General features: G+C 41.6%; 1 protein-coding gene across 8 annotated transcripts in view; it reads right to left on the bottom strand.

The window, feature by feature from the left end:
* Positions 1-17,578: 17,578 nt before the first annotated feature.
* ICA1 (islet cell autoantigen 1) overlaps positions 17,579-27,869 on the bottom strand; it is a 128,730-nt gene continuing 118,439 nt past the window's right edge. For all 8 annotated transcript variants that reach the window (XM_059728971.1, XM_059728973.1, XM_059728972.1 and 5 more), the window contains 2 exons: positions 21,920-22,015; positions 17,579-18,496 (listed from right to left, as the gene is read on the bottom strand). In XM_059728971.1, coding sequence (XP_059584954.1) covers positions 18,375-18,496; positions 21,920-22,015 — 218 coding nt within the window. In that variant the 3' untranslated portion in view covers positions 17,579-18,374. The remainder of the gene's footprint in view (positions 18,497-21,919; positions 22,016-27,869) is intronic.

Below are 27,869 nucleotides of genomic sequence, written 5' to 3'. Positions count from 1 at the left end.
GTTGGAAGGGACCTCAGGAGGGACCATCCCCAACTAGATCATCCCAGCCAAACTAGATCATCATTCCAACCCCCAAGGGTTGGAAGGGGCCATCCCCAACTAGATCATCCCAGCCAAAGCTGTGTCTGGGTCTTAAAAACCTCCAAGAATGGAGATTCTACCACCTCTCCAGGTAGCCTGTTCCAGTGCTTTACTACCCTCCTAGTATGAAAATTAATCCTAATATTTAAACTAAATTTTCCTTGTTGCAATTTGAGACCATTGCTCCTTGTTCTGTCAACTGCCACCGCTGAGAACAGTTCAGCTCCATCTTCTTTCAAACCCCGCTTCAGGTTGTTGAAGGCTGCTATTAAGTCCCCTCTCAGTCTCCTCTTCTCTAGAGTAAATAAACCCAGTTCCCTCAGTCTTTCTTCATAAGTCATGTCCCCCAGCCCTCTCACCATTTTTGTTGCCCTCTGCTGGACCCTTTCTAATTTGTCTGCATCTTTTCTGTAATGGGCGGGGGGCAAAACTGTGTTCAGCCTCACCGGTGCTGAGCAGAGGAGAATAATCACTTCCCTTGATCTGCTGGCAACACTCCTACCAATGCAGCCCAGTATGCCATTAGCCTTCTTTGCAACAAGGTCACACTGCTGGCTCATATTCAGCTTATTGTCCACTGTAACCCCAGGTCCTTTTCTGCAGAGCTGCCGCCCAGCCAGTCAGCCCCCAGCCTGTACTGGTGCATGAGACTGCTCTGTCCTAAGTGCAGGATTTTGCACTTGTCCTTGTTGAACCTCATGAGATTAATTTTGGCCCAATCCTCCAATTTGTCTAGGTCACTGTGAATCCTAGCCCTCCCTCCAGCATATCTACTAGTCCCCCCAGCTTGGTGTTATCTGCAAACTTGCTGAGGGTGCACTCTATGCTATCTTCCAGGTCGTTGATGAAAACATTGAACAAAACCAGCCCCAGGACCAACCCCTGGGGCACTCCACTTGATACTGGCTGCCAACTAGACATCTTTGGTTAGAAGTTCCCCCTGGCTTGTTAACAGAGGACCCAGAGCTTCCTTGGTCCTTTTTTTCTGGCCAACATATTTTTATAGAACCTCTTCTTGTTGTCCTTAACCTCCATTTGCCAGGTATAGCTTGATTTTTATCTTTGCCTTCCTGATTTTGTCCCTTCAGATTCTTGCTATTTCCTGGTACGTGTCTTTGGTGACCTGCCCATTCTTCCATTGCCTGTATGCTTTCCTTTTGCATTTCTGGCATTTTAGAAGCTTCTTCTGCAGCAGCCACATTGGTCTCTTGCCATTCTTTTTGTGCTTCCATTGTATTGGGACAGTTTCTTGTTGAGCTTCCAATATTGTGCCTCTTAGAAGCTCCTAGCCTCCCGGCATCTTTATCCTTTAATCTATCCTGTTAAGGCATGGTGTCATGGAAGGATAGATTGAAGGATGAATCAGATGAAATCCACCATTTTGAAATCTAGTGTCCTAATTGTGTTGGTGTCATGCTTTCCCTGTCCTAGGAGCTGGAATTCTATCATTTTGTGATCACTCCCTCAAAGTTACACATCACTTTCACATCTCCACCAGTTCCCTGTTGGTGAGGACAAGCTCCAAGATAGATGATCTCTTAGTTGTATCTGAACCTTCTGAAAGAGAAAGTTGTCTTCTACACAAGTTGGGAACCAGCATGACCTTTTATGTTTGTCTTCATTGTTCTTCCAGCAGATGTCCATAAAATTGAAATCTTCCTTCCTACCATCTTATAGCTTTTGGATAGATTTGCCACCTACTTGAAAAGAGCCTCGTCCATCTCCTTTTCCTGATTAGGTAGCCTATAATAAATCCCCACCATTATAACAGTGCTATGTCTTTCACCTTTCATTTTCACCCACATGCATTCTGCTTTGCCATCTTCCTCCTCCTGAAACAGGGAACAAGTGTATGCATTTTTGACATACAAGGTAACACTGCTACTTTTTCTTCCAACCCTGTCTTTCCAAAAGAAAGTGTAACTCTCCATGTTGATATTCCAGTCATAAGAGCTGTCTCACCAGGTGATGCCAATCAGATCATGGTTCTTTTCACAGGTTGCAGCTTCCAGCTTGTCTTATTTATTCCCTATACTTCTCACATTTGTATATGTGCATCAGACATATTTTGCATTTTAACATCCTTGCTTCCTTTATGTGTCACTTGTTGCAGTCCTGTAGCTCTCTGGCCCTCTCCCAGGGTTGAGATGCTTTTTCAAGTCCTTTTCCTTTCTGGACTGCGTGTTCTGTTGCTGTAGGGTTTTGATTCCTATCCCCAGTGAAACCTAGTTTAAAGCCTTACTAGGTTGGACAGATGACACCCAAAGATGCTCTTCCCTATTCTTGTCAGATGGATACCATCTCTTGATAGCAGCCCTCCTCCCAACAACATCCACTCATTGTTGAAGAAGTTGAAGGCTTTGCATTTGACATCACTGTCTGAGCTACAGGTTCACTTCTAGGATATAACAGTCTCTGCCTGGACCCCTCCTTTGTGGGACGAATTGATGGGAACACTGTTGTGTTCCAAACTCCTTAACCCTCCTACCAAAAATAGCCTCATCGTCACCTCTGATCTGGTCACTATCACTGGTGCCTACATGGACAAGCAGGAAGGAGCAGTGATCTGAAGGATGGATGAGCTTTGGTAGACTCTCTGTGATGTCCTGAATTCAGGCTGAGGCAAGCAGCACACCTCCCAGGCCCCCACAGTGAATGACAAATTGGTGCCTCTGTCCCTTCCAGAAGGGAGTCACCAGCCACCACCACTCTTCCTTCTTTCTGTAGGGATCCTGGAGCCCCTGTTCTTGGAGCCTTGGACTTCCTGCACTCTAGGCTGCTGCCTCCTCGGCCTCATACCTGCAGATGTCTTCTTCTCTGCTTCTTTCTCTGGCTTCACCAGTGTGCTGACTTCAGTCTTTTCCTCTTCAATTTTGGGAGCCCTCCTTTGAGTAGTCACATGCTGCCACTTGTCCTCATTACCCTTTGGCCCCTCCAACACCACTGTCTTAGCCGTACCTCATTTCCAAGTAATCTTCCTGGTCCTGGATGCAATGTAGCATGGATACCTGTGCTTCCAATCTCTAAATCTTCTCCTCCAGGACAGACACCAACTTATACTTGGTGCAGATGAAGTGCTTCTGACCATCTGGAAGCAACACAAACATGGTACATCCCACACAGGTTACAGCAGCTGATCCTGACTCTATTTGTACCTGCTTTGCTCCCTAAAATATACCTATATTGTAAGGATGAAACAAAAAAGGGGAGGGGGAAAAGGGGAGAAAAAGACACCACAAGAATCTGCACACCAAGCACCCACACCAGAGCCCTTGGGCATGTGTGCATGTGCATGTGTAGGAGCACACATGCACGTGCACAAACACATACACACAGTCTCCTGCTCCCTCCTAAGTCCCTAGGCAAACTCCTTCTCTGCTTGCTGCTCTGTTTTCCATTCCCATAGTTTGCAGGGGGCTGCCTTTTTATAAAGCTGCCTATCCTAGCTCTACCCCTCAATGACCTAAACCAGCCCCACCTGGAGCAAGCCCTATCACTCAGTCACTCCAGAAGGGAGAAAAGAAGAATAAAAGAAGGAAGCACACAGCGGGGAGTGGACCCCAAACACCCACCAAGCACTAGGCAAACACTCTAACAGCAGTCAGCCAGCCCAGATTATTGGCACAGAAAAAGTCCCATACCTGAGCTACTTACCACAGAGCAGCTGCTGTCTGCTTACTACTCAGCTTCCATAAAGGCAAATTCTCCTTGAGCCTAAGTCACCGTCTACAGGAGTCCCATGTTCCTTTCTTCTCTTTCTTTCTGTCTCTGACAGTTCCTCTGTTTCTCTCAATATCAAGCTTTTGTGTTTCTTTATCTTTATATAATTCACCCCCTCTTATTCCCAAGACCTCTACATAATACAAATCTCACTATTTTCTAGTCTCTGTTTTAAAATTTTAAAATTATTCCCTATTTGTTCTTATAAACCTAGCACTTTCCCTCAATGCTCAAAAAATGTTTCTCAATTTTTCCACTTTGGAGACGCATCTTTTTTTCAGCAAGTTCCAAAAATTTCCACTAGTTTGCCAAGTAAACATCTTTTTGTCTGCCTGTGAACACTAACTAGATAGGGTAATTTTCCCATTACAAAAACTTTCCAAATTCTTTGAAATCAGTCACTTACTTTAGGAGTGTCACTTCCCTCTTCCAGGCTTTTGCTATTGTAATTCTTGCAAACACTAGAAGATGAATGATCAATAACTTGTGATTTACGTCTTGCAGAGTTTTCAGTAAGGTTCAATAGGAATACTAAGGGATTATCTGATAGTTGGCATCCTGTTATTTCTCTCATGTCTTCAACCTTCTTTCAGAACATTTAATCTGCATCTTCCACATCCCAGAAATGTGCCTTAATCACTGGGCTATTGGCTTTATGGAGGGCATTGCTATTGTTATTGTTTCAGGCTCTCCAGTGAAGATGGGTGGGAGAAATGCCAAGTTTATGAAACCCTTGGGATTTATGCTCTGTGCTGCTTGGGAATGTTATAACTTAAGGCAACTTTGTAGGCACTGAGCAGTAGAAACATGGATGGAAGCAATATTTTAGATTTAGGAGCCTCCTTGTGAATAGACCCTTCTTGTTTTTTAGAAGTCACAAAGCATGAAATGTATTTGATGGCATAAAAGCTTGTTTTCTTGTGTCTTATGAAATGTACCCTTTTTTCATTAGGTAGTTATCTACGCGGAAAAAAAAAAAAACATTATGTACTTCAACATCAATTAAGTTACCCATTAAGTACTTCATAGGTTTACAGGGAAGGGAAAAAATGTTTTCCAAGTAAGCTTTTAGTGTTAGTAAAAAATAGTGAGTGCCTGAAAAGAAAATCTTTGCTAGGGAAATGTCCCACAATGTTTTCCCAGCTTTTAGTGGGTTCATTTAATGTTTGCTGAAGTGACAAGCTAAAGGCTCTGGCTTGGAAAGAACTGTGCAAACTTTTCCCTAAATATCTGCCAGATATTTCCTTTCTCTCCCTTCCCCCTTTTTTGCTTAAAAGAAAACCTCTGAGATGGGCAGATGTCCACTGGGGGTCAACAGAGAAAGGCCAAGAACAGTGATGCCCAATCTTCTGGCCCCAAGGGTGAGATGGGTGGTGTGGGATTGATCCATGGGCCAGATCCTGGTTGGGACTGGTGAGTGGGGTTGGCCTGATCTGGCCCTGTGCTGGCTTGATCCCATGTGCTCGGATCTACCTACATGCTGGCATGATCTGCAGCACGGGGCCACAGTATCTGACCCATGGGGCTCCCCATGGGCCTAGAAATTTGACAGCAAGGGAGTGGCAATTAAGACTGTCAAGTTTATGTTGCCACTGAATTTCCAGACCCTCAGAGATCTGGCTCACAGGCCAAACATTAAGCACCCTCAGCCAAGAAGATTTTTCTTATCTCTACCATTTAAGTAAAAAAATTGTGACTTAAGTTAGTAGCTTAAGATTAAGACAAAAATGCTTTTCTATCAAAGAGCCAAGTCACTTCCCTTAGAAAGGAAAACAGAAAACAGGGGAGTGGTGAGCAGTGACTGTCCACAGGTGCAGCCAGCAGTGTCGGTGGCGCTTTTTGCAGGGGGCACACCGCCAAGCTCAGTAGGTGCATGTGCACTTGTGTGCACCCCCTACACATCATCAATGAACCTGACTGGAGGATCTTTCCCATCTATTCAAGGGCAAACCCCAATTTGGATTGGCAAAGACTGTGGCATGAGGTATGCTCTTCTTTCTCGGATCATCTGAGCATATATTAACCCAATAACTTCTCTGCTTTTGCAGTAGCAGGGCAGCAGGGTTGCACTCATCTCCCCTACTTTCTAACCCAGGGCATGTTGGGTCTGTTTGTTTGCATGCAGTGCTTTGTGGCTATGGTGGAACGCTGGAGTAGATGGCTTTTTAGAACTCTGGATTGCCTGGGAAAGCAGGTTTTGATGGATGGCCAAAGAAGCCCTTTTCACTCATATATGATTGAGTTCCAGAAGCAGCTCTTCTGCTCTAATAAAGCAACCCAGCATTTGTGGGAACAGTCCCACCCAAAGGCTTGCCCTAGTTCACTTGGCACTTGGAGACAATCTGATTAGGGCTTGACTTGGGCTGGTACACAGTGCTGTGACATACCAGAACTTCTTTCCAGTAGATTTTTGCTCCAGAATCATGTGTTTTGCTTTTTTAAAAAAAAGATGAGGCCCAGATCTTCATTAGTATTTAGACACCTAACTATGCCAGACTGTTGAGGATCTATTCTAGGCATCTAGGCTTCTGTATCTAAACTGTGAAGAAAAGCCTCCTAAACTTGACCCAAGGCTAATTTGTGCAGCAATCTCTGAGTTTGCATAGAACTTAAACTGAAAACAGACATGGAGGATTTCTCCTGGGTCAAAGCCTTTTATTCTAGGATCCTACAGAGTACCCACAAACTGCCTTGATCACATTGTACCCTTTTAAGTACCTGTGAAGTATCTGAATTAACCCTTTTCCTGGGACAAGTAGCTAGTTCAAGTTAATTACCATTCAAGCAGTGTGTGTAAATGACTGTCCCAAAGGACTGCCTGGTTTGATTCCTGGACAGTCAGCCCTGGATAAACCTAACTGGGCATATTTACACAAAACGTTTACTGTGGAGTGGACTAATTAGCTCTGCAGTAAATGTCTCAGCATCTACACGTGCAGTCCTATTAGGCCACAGGAAAGTAATACACTCCACAGCAGGGAATTGAGAATTTCAGTGAAGGTAGCCAGCCGGTAAATAGTGGAGAGGCACCTGGGGAGTCAGATGTCAGGCAGGTTATAATGTGTCATAAATCCAATGTCTGTATTTAGTCCATGATTTTTAGTATCCAGGAGGTTGATGAAGTGGAGTTCATAGGCTCATCTGCAAAGTGTCTTGTAAGTTCTCTTTGAAGATTAGAACTGAGAAACTGGGGAGAGAGTGGTTTTCTTGTGAGCAATATGCCCCCACTGGTAGTTGGGTATTCCTGTCTTTGATACATTTCTGGTGTGCGTTCATTCTGGTGTGCACTTGTTGTTTGGTCTCTCCTGTGTATTTTCCATCAGGGCATTTGGTGCATTGGATGAGATATATTACATTTCTGGAGGTGCAGCTGTGACATCCAGGAACGGTGATAGCTCTGTTGTGGGGTGTAGTAATTTTGGGGGTGGTGATGTGTTGGCAGGCTTTACATTTCTTGCCATGGCACAGTCGGGATCCATTTGGTGTGTTTTTGGCTGTAGAAAGTTTGCTACTGGTGATGAGGTTAGTGAAGTTCGGTGCTTGTTTGAAGGCTAGGATGGGTGGTTCTGGGAAGATCTCATAAGAATTGGGTCTCCTTCTAGTATGGGTTGCAATTGTTTGAGGATTTTCCTTATAGGTTCCAGGGTGGGGTGACAGGTTATAACCAGCGGTGTGCAATTCATGGGGGTTTTCCGTCTGCTCTGCAGCAATTCTTCACCTGGTATCCGGGTGGCTCTTTCAATAGCGCGATCTTTCTCTCTGGAGGAGTGTCCTTGTTGAGTGAACGCCATTTTGAGATTGTCAGGTGATGATCACAGGTGTTCTCAGTGCAAATTCAGTGGTATCTGAAGGGTTGGCTGTATATTACAGCTTTCTTGGAGTGTTTAGGGTGATTGCTGGTTCTGTACAGATATGTATGTTGGTCCATGGGTTTCTTGTATATCGTGGTCTGTATTTGGATAGTGATCATCATGTCTAAAATGGAGATGTTAGTGCTGGAGTATTCAAGAGACAGTGTGATGGAGGAGAGATGATTGCTGAATTTCTGGTGGAACTTATTTTGTGGATGGAACTTGGAATAGTTATGATGTCGTTTTGCTTCCTGATTGGCCCCTTGTTATAAAGTGCTGTCCTCCTTTGAATAAAGTTAGCTTGTTTTTCACTGATTTCTTTGTCAGATGTGCTCAGACAAGAAGTAGAAGAGACCTTTCCTAGCAACCAGCAATACAAACTCACCCTTGGTTTCAAATTCTCTTGAATTCTTCCCCAGCCCTCCTTCCCATACTCTTTCTGTTCATTCAGCATCACCAGTAACTAGAGATTTTAGCAGTTTCTAGTTGCTCAATAACTGGGTAATGGTACAGAGCCAAATCCTGTTAACAGAGATGTGTTGGCTCTGCTAGTTAACAGAAGTAAGAGTCACAAGCAGTCTTGTTGGGAAAGGCAGTAGTTGATACTGTGACTATACATTTTTGTTAGGAAGGTGTATTTGTGTTTACCTGTAGGTCAAATGGGCCAGTCTATAGGATGTAATCCAGGCAATCTGACACTTGAACAAAGCAGCAGTAAACATGCCTTAGTGCTCTTGGGCTTGCTTTATGAAAAGGACTAACATACAGTTTGGTACCAGGAAACTTAGCCAAATTGACCAAAGTTGTGTTAAACCAAGTGATTTTCTATGACAAGCAATACACACCTCGCTACTAAGCTATTAAGAGATGACCAATTTTGTCTCAAAGGTGAACTATTTCATTTTGATTTTCTCATGTGTAGGGGGTTATAAAAAAGTTCCAGAGCTTGCTGCTCAGACTTAATGTGCCTTGCTGATCATTCAAAATCACAAAACCAATACGTAACAGTCACACCCTGAGCCACGCCACACCATATCATCAAATGCTAGGTAGAAGCTAATGTACATGGCAACTCTTATTCTTAATGTTATTAAATCCTTTTTTTAACTGAAAGAAAAGTCTTCAGGGCCCCAAATGAACCTTTTTAAACTCTCCTAAAAATGTGCTGAGTTATTCTACTATTCCTTTTCACAATTATACTGTATCAGGAAATCTTGAAGACTGTCATAATAAAACTGATGACTACTTTTGCTGTTCAGGGGTTTCAGAAATGTCCAGTTGTATGCTAGCTCAAATTGTGTTTATGTATTTGTTGGTTTCCAATACTGGTTTGGTGAGATGTTTCTTCCCTGAGAAATGTGCTGTTGGCTAGTCCTAGAGGTATAGAATTATTTCACAATGGAGTCTTCTGGGACGGCCCCGTCTCCATCCACAAAGGCCAGGAAGCCCAGCTGGTTACAAGGATAAGTTCAGAGAACTTCAGCCATATTTCTGTAGCTAGCTCATGAAATATCTGGCCTCTTGCCCTCTGTGCCATAAGCCTTTTAGATTGATGAAAGAGCAATGTAAAACATAAATAATAAAAACAATCCAGGAAGTGGCAGAGGAAACTCTTTTGTTTCAATAGGAAAGGGAGGAAAGCTGACCTCAGCTAACCCACCAGCACATTTAGTTCTGGCTGTACTTTTTTAATCTCACATCGCTTATCTTTTGTTTTCTCTATTTTCCCTTTTTGTTGGATGAGGAATGAAAACACCACAAAGATACTAAAATGGACCAAGGTCAAATATTTGGCAGGTGCCTTCTCTAACTGGAAAGTCCCTGATTGCTGCTTTTTTCTTCAAAGATGAATATAGACCCCCACGGCAGCCTTCTTTGGGGGACTGACAGATGAGATGGACAGTGTGCAAGTAAGCACCAACAAATATTCCTAGTTGAAAATCTCGATGTGATTTGCAAATAATGGAGCTAGAACTTACTAATGAAGCATCAGTTTCAAATCTGCAGACTGCATTGGAAATCCAAGAACAAACCAGCAAAAAAACCTATGTTTTGTTTAATTACGAAGTCAGGAAAACCTGCCATATTTCAGCAACTATTTCAACACCATAGCAATGCATAGTTAGACTCTGGAGAAAGCTCTATATTAATTCCTGGCTAAAGACAAATTATTTGCTTTGCTGTGCCTTCCTTCCAGAGACATCACAAGATTTTTTAATGACTAGCCTATGTAAAGCTGAATCAATTTCTACTTGGGACAAGCAGCCATACTAGTAGAGGATGAAACTATATCCAGTTATGTTGTTAATAAGCATCAGTTGGATTTGAAACAAGAGTGAGGGAACATGATATTCAATATACTTCTATGCATCTCCTTTCTAAAATATGGCATCAGTGGGTGCATATACACATTCATTAAAGAGCCCATTTTAATGCCCATTGCTGCACATTAAGTTTAGTACTTGTATAACCAAGTACTAAATCAATGCACAGTAACTGGCATTACTGCACAGCAGTGCTGGTGCATGCCTTTTTAGTGACGCTATTGCACACAGTAACCTAATAATTTGGCACAGTAGTGTATTAGCACTGTTTCTGCTGTGATGCACTACTGTGCCATATTATTAAGCTACTGCACAGCTAGCATCTTGTGTAGATGCGTCCACTGTGTCATAACTTCATCCTGCAACCGCTTTGGTTCATATTTACTGTAAGCAATTTCTGTTTTTTAAATGCACTCTTATAAAAGAAAACTAATTGCCTTGGCATTATGAAGAGTGTGGACATGCAAACAAGTTACTGTGCAGAAAGCTAGGGTGGGATCTAACGGCACATCAGCTACCTCACAGTAACTGCCTCTTTCAATGCTCTTGCACAGTGGCAGAGTAGCTCATCCTGCCTTCACTGAGTCGAACGCCTGATGGATTTAAAAAAGCGAGAGTCTGAAACGCATCACTTTTTTAACCATGTGGCAGTTATAAGGACGGTAACTGAATTCAGTACAAAAGGCAGGAGATTCTCCCAGCAGTGACCTCCTCAATTAAGAAGTAAGGCCCAGATTTTTCAAAGGTTTTGGGGGTTTGAAATGCTGAATGGAGCAGTGTCACAACACCTTAAATAGATGGATCCAAGGGGAAGAGGGGCTTGCCATCTTAGAACCAGAAAAAAAACAAATCATATACTAAAAATCAAACATCTACTATAACATATTTTATTTCAAAAAATATTTTTGGCCTCATTTACGTGTGTTTGTGTAGTGTATATAGAGGCAATCACAAAATAGCTCAAACTAAAGTCTTACTCTCGTATATTGTTTGTGGGGGTGTAGCTAGGGGGGGCTGGATGTGTGTGGTGGGGTGTGGAGGTGTGTGCGCCATGTGAAAGGGGTGGGGGCATGTGGGGGGTACGGGTATGTAGGCAGGATGTGGGTGGATGTGATGTTTGTGGGGAGGGTGATTGTGTGTGGGGCAGGTTGTGGTTGTGGGGTTTGTGGGGACGGATGTGTGGGTATGGCGGGATGTGCGTGGGACACACACACATACTTGTGTGTCCCAGGGTGACAGCTCTCCCCATGTACAGGGCAGGCCAGATCGGGCCCTCCATAGGCCCGATCCAGCCCGGGGGTTGTATTTTGCCCACCCCTGATCTAAATGATACTCCTTGGCTGTCAAATGCCAAAATTTGTGTAAATGCAAAGTTCAGCATAGAAACAGTTAAGAGCAATAGTGAGCAATAGTATGCTAATGCTGAAGTAGGTTTCAATAATCTAAGAAGTTAATAAGAGACCACTTGTCATTTTCCCTTGATGAGATGTTCAGCTCCCAAGATGCACATTCCACATCCCCTGAAGCAGTTGTTTTTAGAGCTGAAAAAATTCAGGCTCGCTGAAATCAATTACATCAAGTTGTAATAAACTTCCTGATAACGAATGTTAATCAATTAACTGTTTTAGTTCTGCCACAGGGTCTCAGCAGGTATTTTTTTATTATTATTATTTTAAAAAGCCACTACAAAATCAGGAGATACAGCCATAGCAAAGCACATTAAATCAAGATGAAAGATGGACTAAGACAATCGATCCATAATTTAACAGAATGATTAACTGTCCAAGTTACAGCTAAGCCTGTACGCAGACAACACAGTAAAATTTTATAACAATGGAACTCTGGCTTTGAATTGCAACACATGCGATAGATCACACTGTTGTTGGGGAAGTACTATTTGGAACTAAAGAATTCAGGTTTTTTTCCCCCAGAAACTCCTCTATTTTCAGGGTGCTTTTACTCTGAAGTTTTAGGCTTCAGCAAATGTTCATGTGAAAATCTCACTGTAGGGACTGATTATTAATTGCTTTTCTTTTTCCAAAAAAACCCACCCCAAAACATTTTAAATACCTCTGGCTCCCTTTTAATTGATAATTAAGTACATAAATTAGAAAGGGCACACGCTGTGAATTCACAGCTAACTTTAATTTTCAAAATCACATTTTATGAGGAATGAATCTGCAAGAGGAACTAATGAGTTTTGCCATTTTGGAAAAAGGTGGAGGAAAAAAACCACAGTTCTAGTTTGTCTCATTTTTTCAATCTATTTTTGTTTCTGATGTGCTGAAACCTTGCAGTATTATGCCCCCTCTGCTGTGCTTCTGTAGTCTTCAGAAATGACCTGGTGAACTTGAGAGCAATTTACAGCTACGAAGAAGTGATAGACTTGTGTAAGACAAAATCTTTAATTCAGTCTTACACAATAGCATATTAGTGGCTGTGAAGCCATAATGCTCTCTGTGGACTTACTAACATTAGACATTTTTCCATAAAAATGTTCCACCTTTACTTTTGTAAAAGCAGCTTTGGCTACTGGAAGTGCTGATGTAGCTTGGCTGTCAGAAGTTTAACAAGTGTATAGTCAAAATATACTCAGAACTGGTCTAGCTGCTATAGGGAGTGTTAATATGAGACATGTTAATATGCATTAGCCTAATTTAATGAGCATTATGGGCACACGTCTACATGTGGGCACTCTTAATGCACATTAGAAATGGTGAAATTTGGCTAATCGCACCTAAATTTCATACCTGCAAATGCAGGTATGAAATTTAGGCACAATTAGTTAAAATGCATTAACGCGCATGTAGACCCAACCTGGTGCCAGGTCTGCCCAGCCACTAGGGGCACATGACAGGGCTTCAGGGATTTAGGATTAATTTTAGTGCCAAGTGAACTAACTTTCGTTCCAAGTCCCTGCACATGCAGAAACCTGCCAAAAATTGTTTAATGCACATTAAATTTAGTGGTGCTTAAATGCACTTGTAGATGCATCCATAGTGTCTAGTCGCACATTAACATCAGTGAGTATCTTTTTTGATTTGGACCCCAAAATGCCAGCAGACTCTCTATGCCAGGGCTCCCAACATTGCTACTACTTGTCAAGCTAGAGGACTGGCTTCAGTGGCATGGAATGTCTCTTCCAGTTTTTATATCGGTAATCCCAGATTTAATATAAGGAACATTTAGTTCAAATGAAACCTGTTTTATGAGTGAAGATATTTCATTTTACTCACTATGAAACTTAATTACAGCATTTTTTACTATTGAACCATCACAGTTCTGTGCCCAAATTGTTTACTGTTTATCAAAAAATGATGAACCTCTTAAGTGAGGTGCTATTGGGAATGGTGAAGTAGGAATAATGAAAGCAGTGCATACATATTTCAGATTATTTGGAATTTTTCACTTCAGTCTTCGCAAACTGTTTGGAAAATAATTTAAAATCTTTCTAAACGTGTTTGACACACGGATTTTGTAAGGAGGGGGGGCAGGGGAATGAAATTCAGCTACACTTAAGAAAATATTAGCAAAGCCAATAATGCACAGTGATGTGGATGCTCAGAAGCAAGGCTGCAAATCTGGCTTTAGACCCAGTTTTCCTTCATTTTAGTTTTTATAGCACAGTAAAAAAACTTTCCACATCAGAACTGAGAGTGAAACAGTTACTTAAACCTCACACTGATAGGGTATTTGGGGCTAAAGCCCTATTTCAGGGTTCACAGTACCTAACATGGGTTCATTAGAGGCAGGTCCTGTCAGACCAACCTGGTGGCCTTCTATGACCAGGTCACAAAATCCTTAGACGCAGGTGTAGCAGTGGATGTAGTCTTTCTGGACTTCAGGAAGGCCTCTGACACGGTCTCTCACCCCATTCTTATTAAAAAACTAGGGAACTGTAGCATCGACACCTACACAGTTAAATGGGTCGCTAACTGGCTGGAGGGCCGCACCCAGAGAGTGGTGGTGGACGGGTCATTTTTGACCTGGAGGGATGTGGGCAGTGGAGTCCCCCAGGGCTCAGTCTTCAGACCCGTGCTTTTCAACATCTTCATCAGTGACTTGGACAAGGGGGTAAAAAGCACCCTATTCAAATTTGCTGATGACACTAAGATGTGGGGGGAAGTGGGCACGCTAGAAGGGAGGAATAGGCTGCAATCGGACCTAGACAGGTTACAGGGGTGGGTGGATGAGAACAGGATGGGTTTCGACACTGACAAGTGCAACGTGCTGTACCTGGGGAGGAAGAACCAGCAGCATATCTACAGGCTGGGGAACTCCCTTCTCGTCAGTGCAGAGGCAGAAAAGGATCTTGGTGTCATTATTGATGCCAAAATGAATATGGGCCGGCAGTGTGGGGACGCAGTCAGGAAGGCCAACCGCACCTTGTCATGCGTCCACAGATGCATCCCAAGCAGGTCCAAGGAGGTGATCCTCCCCCCAATGCGGCATTGGTCAGGCCGCAGTTGAAGTAATGCATCCAGTTCTGGGTGTCGCACTTCAGGAGGGATGTGGACAACTTGGAGCGGGTCCAGAGGAGGGCCACTCGCATGATCAGGGGCCAGGAGGGCAGGCCCTACGAGGAGAGGCTAAGGGCCCTGAACCTGTTCAGCCTCCACAAGAGAAGGCTGAGGGGGGATCTAGTGACCTGTTACAAACTAGTCAGAGGGGACCAACAGGCATTGGGGGAGACCCTGTTCCCCTGAGCACTACCAGGAGTGACTAGAAATAACGGTCACAAGCTGGCAGAGGGTAGATTCAGACTAGACAGTAGGAGGCGCTACTTCAGTCAGGGTGGCTAGGACCTGGAATCAACTTCCAAGCGAAGTGGTGCTGGCTCCTACCCTGGGGGTCTTTAAGAGGAGGCTAGATGAACACCTCGCTGGGGTCATTTGACCCCAGTACTTTTTCCTGACATGGCAGGGGGTCGGACTTGATGATCTGCTCACGTCCCTTCCGACCCTACCAACTACGAAACTATGAAACTTTCACATGCCCTACTGCTTTGTGGGCTCTTCAGCTTTAGGTTAAGTGCCCAAGCTCCCCTTTGTAACTGCATGAGGTGAGCTGGCATGGAAGGAACAGAAGGCAGCACACTGGGCTAGGAGCTGCTTAGCCCAGCTAGCAGGAAACGGTAAGTCGATGGGAAGAGAGATCCCAGGGGTCTGTCTCTAAGCAGGAAAATCTGGGACAGAGCTTCCAGGTCTTGAGGGACCCATTCCTATGCAGGAATTCTCAGGATGCACAGGATCAGGCCCCTCAAGCCCCGGGAGTACACGTTACCTGGTGTCCTGTGGCATCTGTGGGTGGGATAACAAGTGATGATTCAAACCCCATTGATAGCCTGGTGGTCAAGGCATTCTCCTCAGGGACTGGGAGGTATGGCTCTGAACCCATGAATATGAGTGAATTGACCATGTATCTCCCACTTTTGGGGGAAGTGCTCTCACCCATACTTTCTCTCCTCCAGCCACATATTCCAAGTGAGCCCTCCTCACTTCTTTGGAGGAATGGCTGTAGACATCTGCCTTTAGAAGTTGCTTCTAAGCTATGAATCTTGAGTGGATGGCAGCAGTGAATCAAGGCCACAAATTGCCTGTCTTTGGAACTTAAAAGCAGAGTTTATGGTAAATAGTTAATTGACTGGTTCTGGGCAACTCCCGGCATACTGATGTAATTGGCGTTTTGGATTAGTCTTCTGAGGTGCCCAGCTCTCCCCTTGCACTGTAAAGAGAGCACACGCTTATGGATCTACACACTATGGGCACGTCTACATGTGAAGTTACTGTGCAGTAACTTAGGTCTGCACATGCGCGCCCATACTGTGGAGTAACTATGGTGACTTATGCCAAGTTGGGGGTAAATTTGCTACCTGCATCATGCAGGGTCCACGCAAAAGCAGCAAGAGAAGACAGTGGCACTTGTTGCATAATGCAGGTAGCAAATGCATGATGCAGGTAGCAATTTTATGCCCACTTAGTACTGCGCAGTCAGGCATGTCTACCCGCCTTACTGTGCTGTAACATTGCATGCACCACAGTAACTTTACTCCCAAGTCAGATCATACATAGCATTGCTGCGCAGTAACACCTACACATGTAGATGCCAGTCTAAAAGCCACTTACTGCACAGTAAATGCATGTGTAGACACACCCTATGTGGGGGACAGTAACTTAGAAGACAGGGACTATAGTAGTAAAGTTCTTTTCTGAATCTAGATTTGATTTCCAAAAGGTGTTAGTGTTGCAGCATGTAATACTGCAGTACCTAACTTTTCAGTGCCTTGCCACTGTTGTGGCATCCACAGCCCTGGGTTCATTTCACCTTGGCTCCCTATAGAGTGTATAGGAGGAGTCAGGCACCTCATAAAGGGTATCTATGCTCCAAGCAATATTCATATATTTACTATGAAAGTCTTTGGAAAAGACAGCAATTGGAGCAGGGACTGGAGTGCAAGTCTTACCACCCTCTTTTGTGTTCCTAACCATGCATACACAACCTTTATTCCATGCAAAATAGAACAAATTCAGTAGCAGACGGGCTTTGAACAGGAAATTAAACTGTGGTCCCCTGCTGCATAAGGCAAGTGCTACAAGCATTTAAACTACTGGATTTGATGGGCCAGTTATAGCAACAGGCACCACCATCTTCTCTTGCTGCTTCTGCATAGACCCCAATCGGGTAAGCATACTCCAGCAATGCTTACTGAATTGTGCTTTGCAGGCAAAGGGGCAGTGAAAACACCTAATAATCACACATTTCGATGGACCATCAGGTAGGGCTCTCATTTTTTAGCATTGTCAAACCCAAGATGCTTCTGGTCCTGCACAGAAGCAGGTTCTAAGGCTCCGAAGGACTTTAAAAGGCAAAAAGTGAGGTACCTCAGGATTTCAAACACTTCTAGAGTTGTGGGGGAGGAAGATGGATTGAAGGCTGGCAACAGGTGCCCAAGTCATTTTATGGATTTAGTCTGGCAATCTTCCTCACAATTCTGCCCACTATTCTTTATGGTAGGTACTGCCTTAAGGGAAAACCACATCCTATTAAGAAAAGCAACCAGTGTCCACTAAAACCTGGTGTGGTGTTTAGTTGTGCTACAGGAACAGATAGGAGCTGTTTTCCACTAGCTTTTTATTTAGTTTTCAAGCAGTTTTTTCAAGGCTGTTGATTTAGGTATTTAGTTGGGTAACCCATGAGGTAGGAAGACTGCTGCAATTAACTCTTGGTGGAAAATAGTATTTACATAAAAGAGACTGGATTGAATAAAAGAAGACCCAAACATGTAAGCAGCTCCAAAGTAAGCATTGTACTGGGGGTAAGACAAACTTGCAAAAGTTCTGATGTTAAGGAGAAGAATGACACATCACCTTTACTTTCCTCTCTCACAAAAGAAGGTGAGGGAGGAGAAAAGACACCGAGTGAGCATAGGGCTGTTTTTGCCACCCTCCCACATTACTTTTCTAAAATAACTGGAGGCAGATAGCTGAATTACTAGGTCCTGTCTGGAAACTGGTCATATTTCATCTTCAGCTTTATGATGCGTCCCCTTTCAGCAATGTCACACCAACACTCCGGGTGGAGAAAAGAGGTCATCAGTATGTCTCCCTTTTTGTCAAAATCATTTTATTAAAGAGTTAGTGTCACACCAGGCCAAGAAACACATGCTTCTGAAATAAGTTTGATGACAAATGTTCTGAACAGAAAACTGAAGGCATTAAAGGCATGTAATAAGCAGTAGTGGTACCAAACTTTTGCTGTGCATGTGCAAATTCTATTGGTGCAATGGAAAATTCAGAAAGGATGCAGTCTGGCAGTATTTTTGGTCTTGTGTAGTACAGTTTGTCTAATAATTTAAATCAGAGAGAGCATGAATACCACAGCTCTAGAGACCCAAATATAATCTTTCAGTAGTTAGCCCCAGCAGGAATTTTTCACTATGAATACTAACAAAACAAATTTAGTTGACATCTCAACACAGCAGTAATATATATACAATAGTTATTGGACTCATGCAGCTTCTTTCATTACATGATTTTTTTTTTGATTTACACCAGAAACATTATAAAAAAATAGGTCTGTAATTTATGTTTCACTCTAGCATTAGCTCTGTATCACCTCAGGCAAAGACAGTGTTTCAGCAGGTATCCTAATTTGGCAAGAAATCTGCCCTAAATTTTAATTTCATTTTGTAAGTCCACATAGAAAATAAATGCAAACTCTTTATACAAAACAAGAGCAAATAATTGTACCTATAGAAAAGGGGGCTAAATCCCTTTAGTTTTATTATAATGGCACATACTTTATACTTTCACAACAGCATACTGATTTTGTTTTAGTCTTCTAAACCCAAAAATAGTGTTGATGAATGAAGGAATGTGAGTTACCATAGGCAGCAGATTCATGCATTGAGCAATTCATGTTCTTTATCTGTTTTCCCAACTGCATCAGGATTGGATAATGGGTCAAGGTCAGCAAAAAGACTGAACCAAGCAGTGAGATCTTTCGGATTCTTTGCAGGTTCTGGAAAAAAAGGTTCAGGAAAAAGAATCAGAGTTCTGCTTGAGTTATGTTCAAAGTAGCTGAGAAGTGACAGGTCTAATCAAATGCCATCAGCGTTGTTTAACTACTGAAACAGCAAATCTCTAGCAAAAACAGGGCAATGAATTACATTATAACACAGTACCTTCAGAAAATGAAATATCCAATCCTGTAATAATGCCTGTAGCATTTGTAGTTATATGGACTCCATCATGGTAAGTGTCTGATCATTTCGCAGGTATTTACCAATAGAAATAATCTCTTTCTTGCCTATTGGAGAAATAGCTCAACTACTCCATACATGTTTTGTTTGCTTATTTGTGCGTGAAGGAAAGTTAAGTAGAAGTGAGTTTTGCATTCAGCTCTTGGCATGCTCAGTCCCACAGCTAATCACATGTTGTATGGGAGTGAATACCTGAGCCTGGTTCCAATTCCTATGAAAGCTCTTCCCCTCCTTTCCCCACTAAGCCTATGATCTTTGTTCTCCTGGAATGGAGCTTGGATGGAGATCATAGTTGTGGAGAGAAAGGAGGAGCCAGGGCCAACTCATGTGGGCCTTGAATACTGGAAGACAGATCTTGAATTGCATTCTTTCTTTCTGGGACACGGTTTGAGAAAGTGTTCACAGAAACCTGTGCTTTTGTACTAACAGACTGCTGCATTTTGTACCAGCTGCATCTTTTCAGGGTTAGCAGCTTCATTTTTAGATAAACTGCAGTAAACAAGCCTGGAACTCACATATGTTATGATTCTTATAGCCAAGTGTACATCTGGGGCTGCAAAGGAAAGTGTGTACTTTTCCCTATTTCAGTATCAAGTAGCATGCAAGAATTCAAAGAAACCCTTCCCTCACCCAAAAGTATAACCTGCGTCTTTGATGACCTTCTAAGGTCAACCTTAATGGAGGAAGCCAGGCCATTTCAGAGTCATTTAATTCATCCATGATGTCTTGTGTAGATGGTGCAGGAGTAGCTGGTTATCAGTGGTCTCAGTTATGAGAGAGATGGAGCAGAAAGCCCACTGAAGCATTTTTTACCAGTGAACAAGATGGAGTCTTCTACTAGAATAAGTATTGCCTCACTTCCATGCCCTGGTCTGAAAGCTCAGAGCACACGATCCAGAATACTGGCAGTGAAGACTGACTTTCTGTTTCCTCCTCAATTAGCTTAGTTAGAAGAAGGAGAAAAGATTCTGAATGATAGTTTGCTCATTTTGTAGCACTGGACAATATTTTTGGTTCTTGCTGCTGTCAGACTGTTTGTACTTTTTCTTAGGATGAATTCCTGAATGGAGAAGGAAATTGTATTTCTGATTCTGTACTCAACTTATTGTATTTGGCAGCCTATGGAGTCAGCCCAGATGTACTTCATCTTCTTTATGAAATAAGATACTTCCTCACAATGGGATGTGCTGCCTTCCTGGAGTTTGAATGGAGACAGTCTTGGCTCATGAAACAATTTATGAACACAAAGCTCTACAGAGGAAGACTTTGCCCACTGTCAGAAAAGTAAAATCTCCTTGCTGCCTTCATAAATATGGGTATAGCCTTTAGCTTAACGGAGTGAATGAGGCATTGTTATATACATGCAATTTTCTAATGCAATTATCACAATTGCATCCTCTCCACCCACTCATAACGATTTCTAAAATGAATGGCAACCCCATCTGAATATGGAGAAAAATAATTTGCCCAAGGAAACAAAAATGTATAGAAGATAGTCCATTACTAATCTCTCCTGCATCAGAGCTCTTAGAGGAAGCCTGTCTATGTGTTGGCTCAGTAGCTGTTTCACTTCATGTGCCCAAACGGCACTTACCCAGCATAGAGCTGCCACTTTTGGTACTCCCGCATACCTTGTGATCCTATTCTATGTGCAATGGGGATACAAAGGCATCCAGTTGGCCACTGAGCATATGCAGTAGGTCAGACTCTGGCTGGGCAGGTACAAAAAATGTGGAAAAGTGTAAGTCACAAAATTGTAGATGGGTCAAAACACAATGTTTAGTGGGTGCCAAGATTGTGGAGGTGGAGAAAGGCCCTCCCATATCTCTACCTGACTGTCTAGTGGTTAGAGCATTCTCTGAGGTCCAGGTTCTGCAGCCCCCCTCAAGGAGATCTGAGCCTCTCTTACTCCAGCTTCCAGAACAATGCTTTAACCACTAGTTCAGAGGTTAGGTAGCATTCCTTTTGAAGCAGGCCTTTCTGGGCAGCCAAGAGTAGGAAATATGTGGGGCCTGGAGGCAGAGAAGAAGCCAGTGGCCTGGTGAGATGGATGCTATTCTGGAAGGTGAAGGACCCTGGGTTCTGGCTTTGATTCTTGCTCCTGATGGGGTAAACTTCCCTACTGTTCTTCATTCATTTTATCCAGTGTACAGTAAATGACAGGCGCAGTGGCTCAGCTTCAAAAGCAGCACCGCAGAGAGGCCTGGATAATTTGTACTCTGTGGCCTGGTGTTAGGAGCGCTATGCTGGGAAGTTATAGATGCAGATTCAATCCCCCTCTGGATGGGGAAATACCCTGCAACCTCAGTTTCCCATTTCCTGGGTGAGTGTCCTAACCACTTGGATACTGGGCCAACACATAGCCAGGCTCCCCTGCTCTCGGTTTTTGGTAGGCCACAATTTTGGAACTCATGCTCATATAGGCAGTCCTGTACCTGCCCAGCCAGAGTCCAGCCTGCCAAGCATGTGTGGTAGCCAGGCTGATGCTTATTCACCCACCCTCCATAAGAAATGAGAATGCAAATTGTGCTAAGGTGCCAAATATGGCAGTTACATGGTGGGGGAAGTGCTATTTGGGCGAGAAAAGTCAGATAGGATTCTGCCTGTTGTGCATGCAAGATGAGTTTACACAGACAGTGAACTTTTCACTTGCACTCGACTCCATCTGTTAGAAATTCCCGTTCAAAAACAATGGGAGTTTTGTAGCACCCTTTGTTTTGCAGGGCCAGGTGGTAACAAGTGAACTATATTTCAATCAGATCAGTAGTTATGTGGTGTATACCATTTACATCATAAAAACGTATCACACTTCAGCCTCACTATCCTCTCTGATGTTCAAAACGAGCAGGGTTCAGGTCAAATGCAGAGGCAACTCTATGGCCCTGAATTTTACAGTGGAAGAAATCCAGTGGTTTTACTCTACAATCAGAACCTAAATGATTGTTCATTACATTCCACCAGCATTAAAACCAACAAATAAATATACTTATATAATTCAAATTATCCATGTTGGAATATAATCAATAATTAAGTATTTAATTAATGTACAAAAGATTCCTGAAGGTAAATATTAAGAAATAGATCACAGTGTGGTACAGCAACTGGGAATACAGCAAAGATTGGATTTGCGATTGCAAGCGATTCAGAATCCCTCTTCCCCCTCAAAATAATGAATGTATCACCTTTCACAGGCGTCTTGTTGGTGTTCACATTCAAGCTGTTTGATTTCTGTGCTGGCTGTGGTATCGATGGAGGGCTAACACTGTTAGCTGCCCAACCTAAAATTCAATAATGTAGTTATATTAGTGTCAATCAGCAATAATTAATGAACTCATACCCCTTGGATGCTTTCAGTGAAATACTTGTATCATTCAATGGAATCATATACTTGCCTTACCCATATGTTATCTCATATCACAATATATTTCTTGTGATAGATTAGAAATTAAATTCTGCAACCCAGCAATGTCCTTGAGAGAACAGTGCATCTGCTGACCAGTCTCAGGCCATCATGTGCTTTCCATCTGCACTGTCCAACCTCCATTCTCTCTTAAAGAGCACTCTGCCTACCTCCAACTATGGTCAATATTTTTTCCATCTCAGTTAGTAGCTACCACAGAAGCCCCAGTTAGGTGTATGCATGTGGAGGAGGAGGGTGTGAAAAGGATTTAACATTTTCAGTGTGGGGGTGGGGGAAATAACTGAAGTAGCTAAAGTCTGACAAATGCTGCACTCTCCACTCCCCTTCTATTTTGCAGTTCAGAGACTCTCATTTTATTTACTGGCCAATGTGAAATATTTAATGCGACACTGTTAACTTGAGCTATTTCTTTTAAATAACTAATTTTGAAAATTCCAGCTGATTAAAAAACACCTGTAAATAGGACATTCCGAATTGTATTCCTGAAATATTTTTCTAAGGATTGTTTTCTCTCTCTTTATAAAGATCTATTCAGCAAGCAGAAACTTGCTTTGCAAGAGAAACAGCAATGCTGCCTATAAACAAAGTTGCATTTTGTCAAATGCTACATGCAGACTCCATAGTCAACAATGGCACAGAACTGACTCATTTTAGTACCAAGAAACCCATAGGTGCCACAGGTTAAAAGGAAAATGTCTTCTGCTGTGAGGTAACAGTAGGTTATGTAATCAATAGGACCAGCAGTGGAGAAAAATGTTCACATGCAATACGCTACTGTATTAGGTTGTTAAACATGCCCTGGAAAAATACTGGAAAAAGAAATCTCCTCCCCCATCTCCCAAGTTCTTTAATCTGAAAGTTATCTAAGCTGCTACTTGTAATTATAAGAGGTTTAAGTTATTTAAGTCCTTCCATTTTTATACTTTTAGGAGCATAACTATCATGTGTTGCACTGCCTCTGGGGCTAGGCAGTTTACTGGTCCTAGTAATTCAATCATGTTTTTTTGATGTTTTTCCTTGTAGACTTACCTATTCATCCATCAATCTTAAGGACCTAATTCTATGATATCATAAGTATAAGCATAAAAATTAAAGGATTTAAATAACTCAGCCCTATGATAATTACAAGTAGCAGTTTAGATAACTTTAAATGAAAAAACTTGGGGGCTGGGGAAAAGATTTCTTTAAATACATATTGAAATATATCAATTATGGCATTTATAATATCCTCCTTTGACATCATTTCTCCCTCTTGCTATGACTCCATGCTTCTTTTTCTCTCTTCATTCCACTTTCCTATCTCTGTCCTTCCTCTTAATTTATTTTTTTTGCCCTTCTGATAGACACTGGGTTACATCATTTGGATTTCTTTTAGAGTTGACTATTTTAGATAAACATCACTATAACAGTTCTTGCTCTTTTCAGTCTTTTGCTATTACTGTACTGATCTGACCTCTATCTATTTGATTGATAAGGTAGAGTGGTTTTCCTCTTTTATGATAGAAGCCAAAGCCACTTCGTATGAAATATCTGCTGTGCCTTTTAATAATAACAGAAATTACAGATGATAAGGATTTTTAAGTCACCGAATCCTTCTTCTGCACGTTAGCAGAAGGCTGTCCCAACCTATAAAGAAAAAAAGCAGATGGAGGTCCACTCTTCACCTATTATTGTACAGGCAAATAAGGAAACAGTAGCAGAAACATGTTAGTCAATCTCTAGCCCCCCGAAAATATGGCTTTATGTTTTAGTTTAACCATTTAACATGTAGAATTTTAACTCAGTATTTTAGACTGACTAACATTTTAGGCACTTTCTGTGGTTGTAGTAATAGAGAGACAGACAAGAAAGAACATATTACAATTACAGAAAACTGTAATGCTTTCACTAGCTCGGAAATGTGTTGAAAGCAATGTGTGTGTCAATTTCTGGCAATACCTACTTTGAGTGAGTAAAGCAAATAAAGCCTAATCCTAATTTCATAGAAATTAATGGAATTTTGGCCTGGAAACTTTCCGTAAAACTACCACTGACTTCAGTAAATTCAGGATTTGGCTCACAGAGAATTAACTAATGGTGATTTATTATGATATGATTGGCAGACCACAAAACTAAACACTGTAGAACAGTAAACCCTTTTACGCGATTTTTCCTTTTTTGTCCTTGGACTAAGATTGGGTGAGCCAAACACCTATGATAGAGACACCCTGCTCTGCTTTCACCATCCTAGAACACAGACAGTTCAACACTTACGTTTAGGGTGGCCACAGACCCACCCCCAGAATATAGGGCTTCCCCTTGGTGGGATTGGGGGGGAGGGGATCATTGGCCAATGGGGAGCATTGGCCTCTGTGGTCAATCAGCAGTGAGGGGCGGGGCCACCACAGAAAGGCCACCTCTCTCCCTGGCTCACACCACTGCTCCTTGTGGATGTGCACTGCCCTACATCTAGGCACAGTCAATAGAAATGCAAGGACAAATGATTGACGTATATTTCTACCAAGGAACTGAAAAACAGGACTTTTCACTGTCCATTCTTCATTTAGAAATGGACAGGAGCCAAAGGGTTTAAAAACAGGATGGTCTGGTCACCCTACTTACATTAAAAAATAAACAAACCCCTTCATAATATATGCTGTTTTTCTGATGAAATAAGACCCTGAGACAAGGCCTGCTTGAAAAGACTACCAGTGTGTGTCTACAAAGTATTCTCGTGTCCTCTATTTCTATCAGTAGCCCATAGCAAGAGAGAAATTTTGCCTTTGTAAAACAAACTGCAGTCTATCAATTTGAAAGCATCTGTTGGCCTTGAGCCTGTTTGGGTTTGCCTGCGCACAGAGTGGCTTCATTACATGACTAGACAAAAGATTAATCAGTGAGACAGTAAGGAAACCAAGCAGCTTACTTTTCAGCTACCATCCCCGCAAAAGTGGAAAGTTTAAAAAAAAAGTTACCACAATTAAATTTAGGAATGGAACCAGAAAGCTTCACATTTTCTCAACTAAAAAATATGTCTGCAGAGATAATTTAAACAAGAGTCCTTTAATAAATTATGAATAAGTAAATGGAACTAAAAACGTAGCAAAAACAAAAGCTAATGCTCCCTGAGGAAGTGGTATGCTTTGGTAAGGCAGCCAAATTAGACAGCTATATCTGTAGAGGGGCAAAAAAAGCTTGATAGAGATATTATTTCTTAATTCAGATTTTTAAAAATAAAACTGTCACTCTATATTATCATCATTAATAAGTATTTACAATAGTGTCTAGTGGCACCTATTGTGCTAGATGCCATATATACGGACAGTAAGAGACAATTTGATCCTAACACTCTGCAATGTAGTGGACAAAATACAGGTTGAGAAGAGGGAAGAAGGGAGAAAAGGAAATATTACTATGTCTATTTAAACTGAGAAAGCTGAAGCACAGAGAGAGTAAAGTGCTAAAGACTTGTGTATATGCTTGACTTGAAGCATGTGAAGAACTGTATATGAGAACTGCATTAAAGTGAACAGGAGAATTTAGATGATCAAAGCTCCGTGTGGGTTTGTAAGAGCATCTATGGGGCTTATATCACAGCTCTTCAGTAAAGTCTCCATAAATTCAATATTTAAATGCATTTCTAAACTCTACATTTTAAAGTTTATATTATAATTAATATTTTAAGTCTTTACTCCTTATCCCAAACCAAGACCTGAATTTATTGACAAAGGCATTCAAAGGAATGCTGTAGAATGAAATTTGGTTCAAAATCTAAAATATAATTATCAGCTGGAGTTGACAAAATATAAACCAGTCATCTGTGACCATTCATTTTTTTTTTTAATTCCAGTGAAAGCATTCTAAATAAACGAGGATTTCTTAGGGTGATATTTTTTATTGGACCAATTGCATAGTTGGGATAAAGTTAGATAAACTTACAAATGTAAGGTGCTCTCCATCTAATAAGTAAAAGCCTGTACTGTGCTAGCTTTTACTTCTCTGACCTAATGAAGAGTGTTGCATTTGAAAACTTGTCTAACTCTATCTCAAGCACAAAGCTGGTCCAATAAAAGATATCACCATGAGAAATCCTTGCCTCACATAATTTCTGGACCATCACAGCTACAACATTATCCTAATAGTAAATAACAATTCAGAACAATATTTTACTAACACACAAGGATGGGTAAATGAAATTGACTAGAAACTGACTAAATAGTAGTTAGCTAAACTAATCTATTTTTACTGTTTAGTCTAAGAGGTCAACTGAAAAGTAAACTAACAGTGGAAAACAACTTGTTTTTTTTTTAAGCCTTCACTTTCAGTTTCCTTAGTTAATAAGATTTAAATAAATCATTACCAAATAAAATTTATGTTTAACCTGAGACTGTCGCTTTAATGACACTAAAGGATTCTAGTAAAGAATTCTTATCTAATGAAGAGGTATAGATCAGGTTAGGAACTCGGGAATGGAATGGACTTTCTGGGTCCTCAAGTGAGTTCACGTTCTATCACAGGAAACCAAGTCACACTTCATAAAATGCATTAAACTCCACCTTATAATCACCTAAGTTTTTCTGTACTACTTGTTCCTGGGTTCCAGAACCTCACTGTTGGTTGGAAACATTCTCACTTTTCCAGAATGAATTTATTCCTAGCTACTTTATACACATGACATCCATGTTGAGGGGCTGGGTTACAAGAGGCAGTAGGAAATAGTTTATCTTGATTAATAAACCACAAAAACATTACAGCATAGGCATAACTACACAATCCCTTTTTCTATCGGATCCCATGCACACACAGTTCAGGAGAGTGTTATAAATTCAGAATGCATTGTTTTTCATGGCATAAGATAAAAGAGGTTCAATCTTCCCCATTTACAGCAGTCATTCTCTTTAGATCAGAAACTGTTGGTCCCTAAAACATTCAGGAGTCTGTATTTTTGATCTCTGCAGTCCCAAGTCTCTGAAATGCCCTTTCAACCTAAACAGTATTTTTCTCTTTCAAACCATGAGCAGACTTTTCCTATCCAAAGATCTGGGGGCACCACTGCAATTATGTGTTCTTAGCACTTCAAAAACATAATTAAAATTCTAAGAGTTGTAACCAAGGGCAAATGGAAGCTGAAATCATGTCCAGGTTTTAAAATTCAGCCTCAGTGCATCCTATAAATTAAATGCATCATTAAATATTCAAAGATGGAAGCAAGCTTTACCTTTTTGGCATTTATAACCCAAAACACATTTTTCTTTCAATACCTTGTCAACATTAAAGAACATGTCAAAATGGGGTTTCTTTTTGCTACTTTGTATAGTTTGTTCCAACACATTTATTACTTTGTTTCAAGACAGGTTATCTTCCTGGTTCTTTCTAAGTTTGAATAGGCATCACTGCAGGTTTTATGACAGAAAGTTTGTTATAATTTGTTAAGGCACTGATACAGTCTTCCTATAATCAACATACATGTTTAATTTTTTAAGTGAACACAGAAGTAAATTTCTGTAATCTCTCTTTATACCTATAGTCTCGTTGTTTAACTGCCTTAATACCCTCATTTATCCTTTTCCAATTCTTTGATGTAAAGATAACATGCAAAATACTGCAAAAAGCCTTAGGATGGACGTCACCAACATCACAGTTGGTCAGCTGGCAGGGTGGCTATTGGATAGTCATTGCAAAGATAATCAGAAGAGCAGATACTTGGACTGTCTCTGAGACTTGCCCAACTG

Source organism: Alligator mississippiensis, chromosome 5, assembly GCF_030867095.1.
Source record: "Alligator mississippiensis isolate rAllMis1 chromosome 5, rAllMis1, whole genome shotgun sequence".
NCBI lineage: Eukaryota > Metazoa > Chordata > Crocodylia > Alligatoridae > Alligator > Alligator mississippiensis.
Note: the sequence above shows the minus strand (reverse complement) of the source record. Positions and strands in the feature narration are given on the sequence as shown.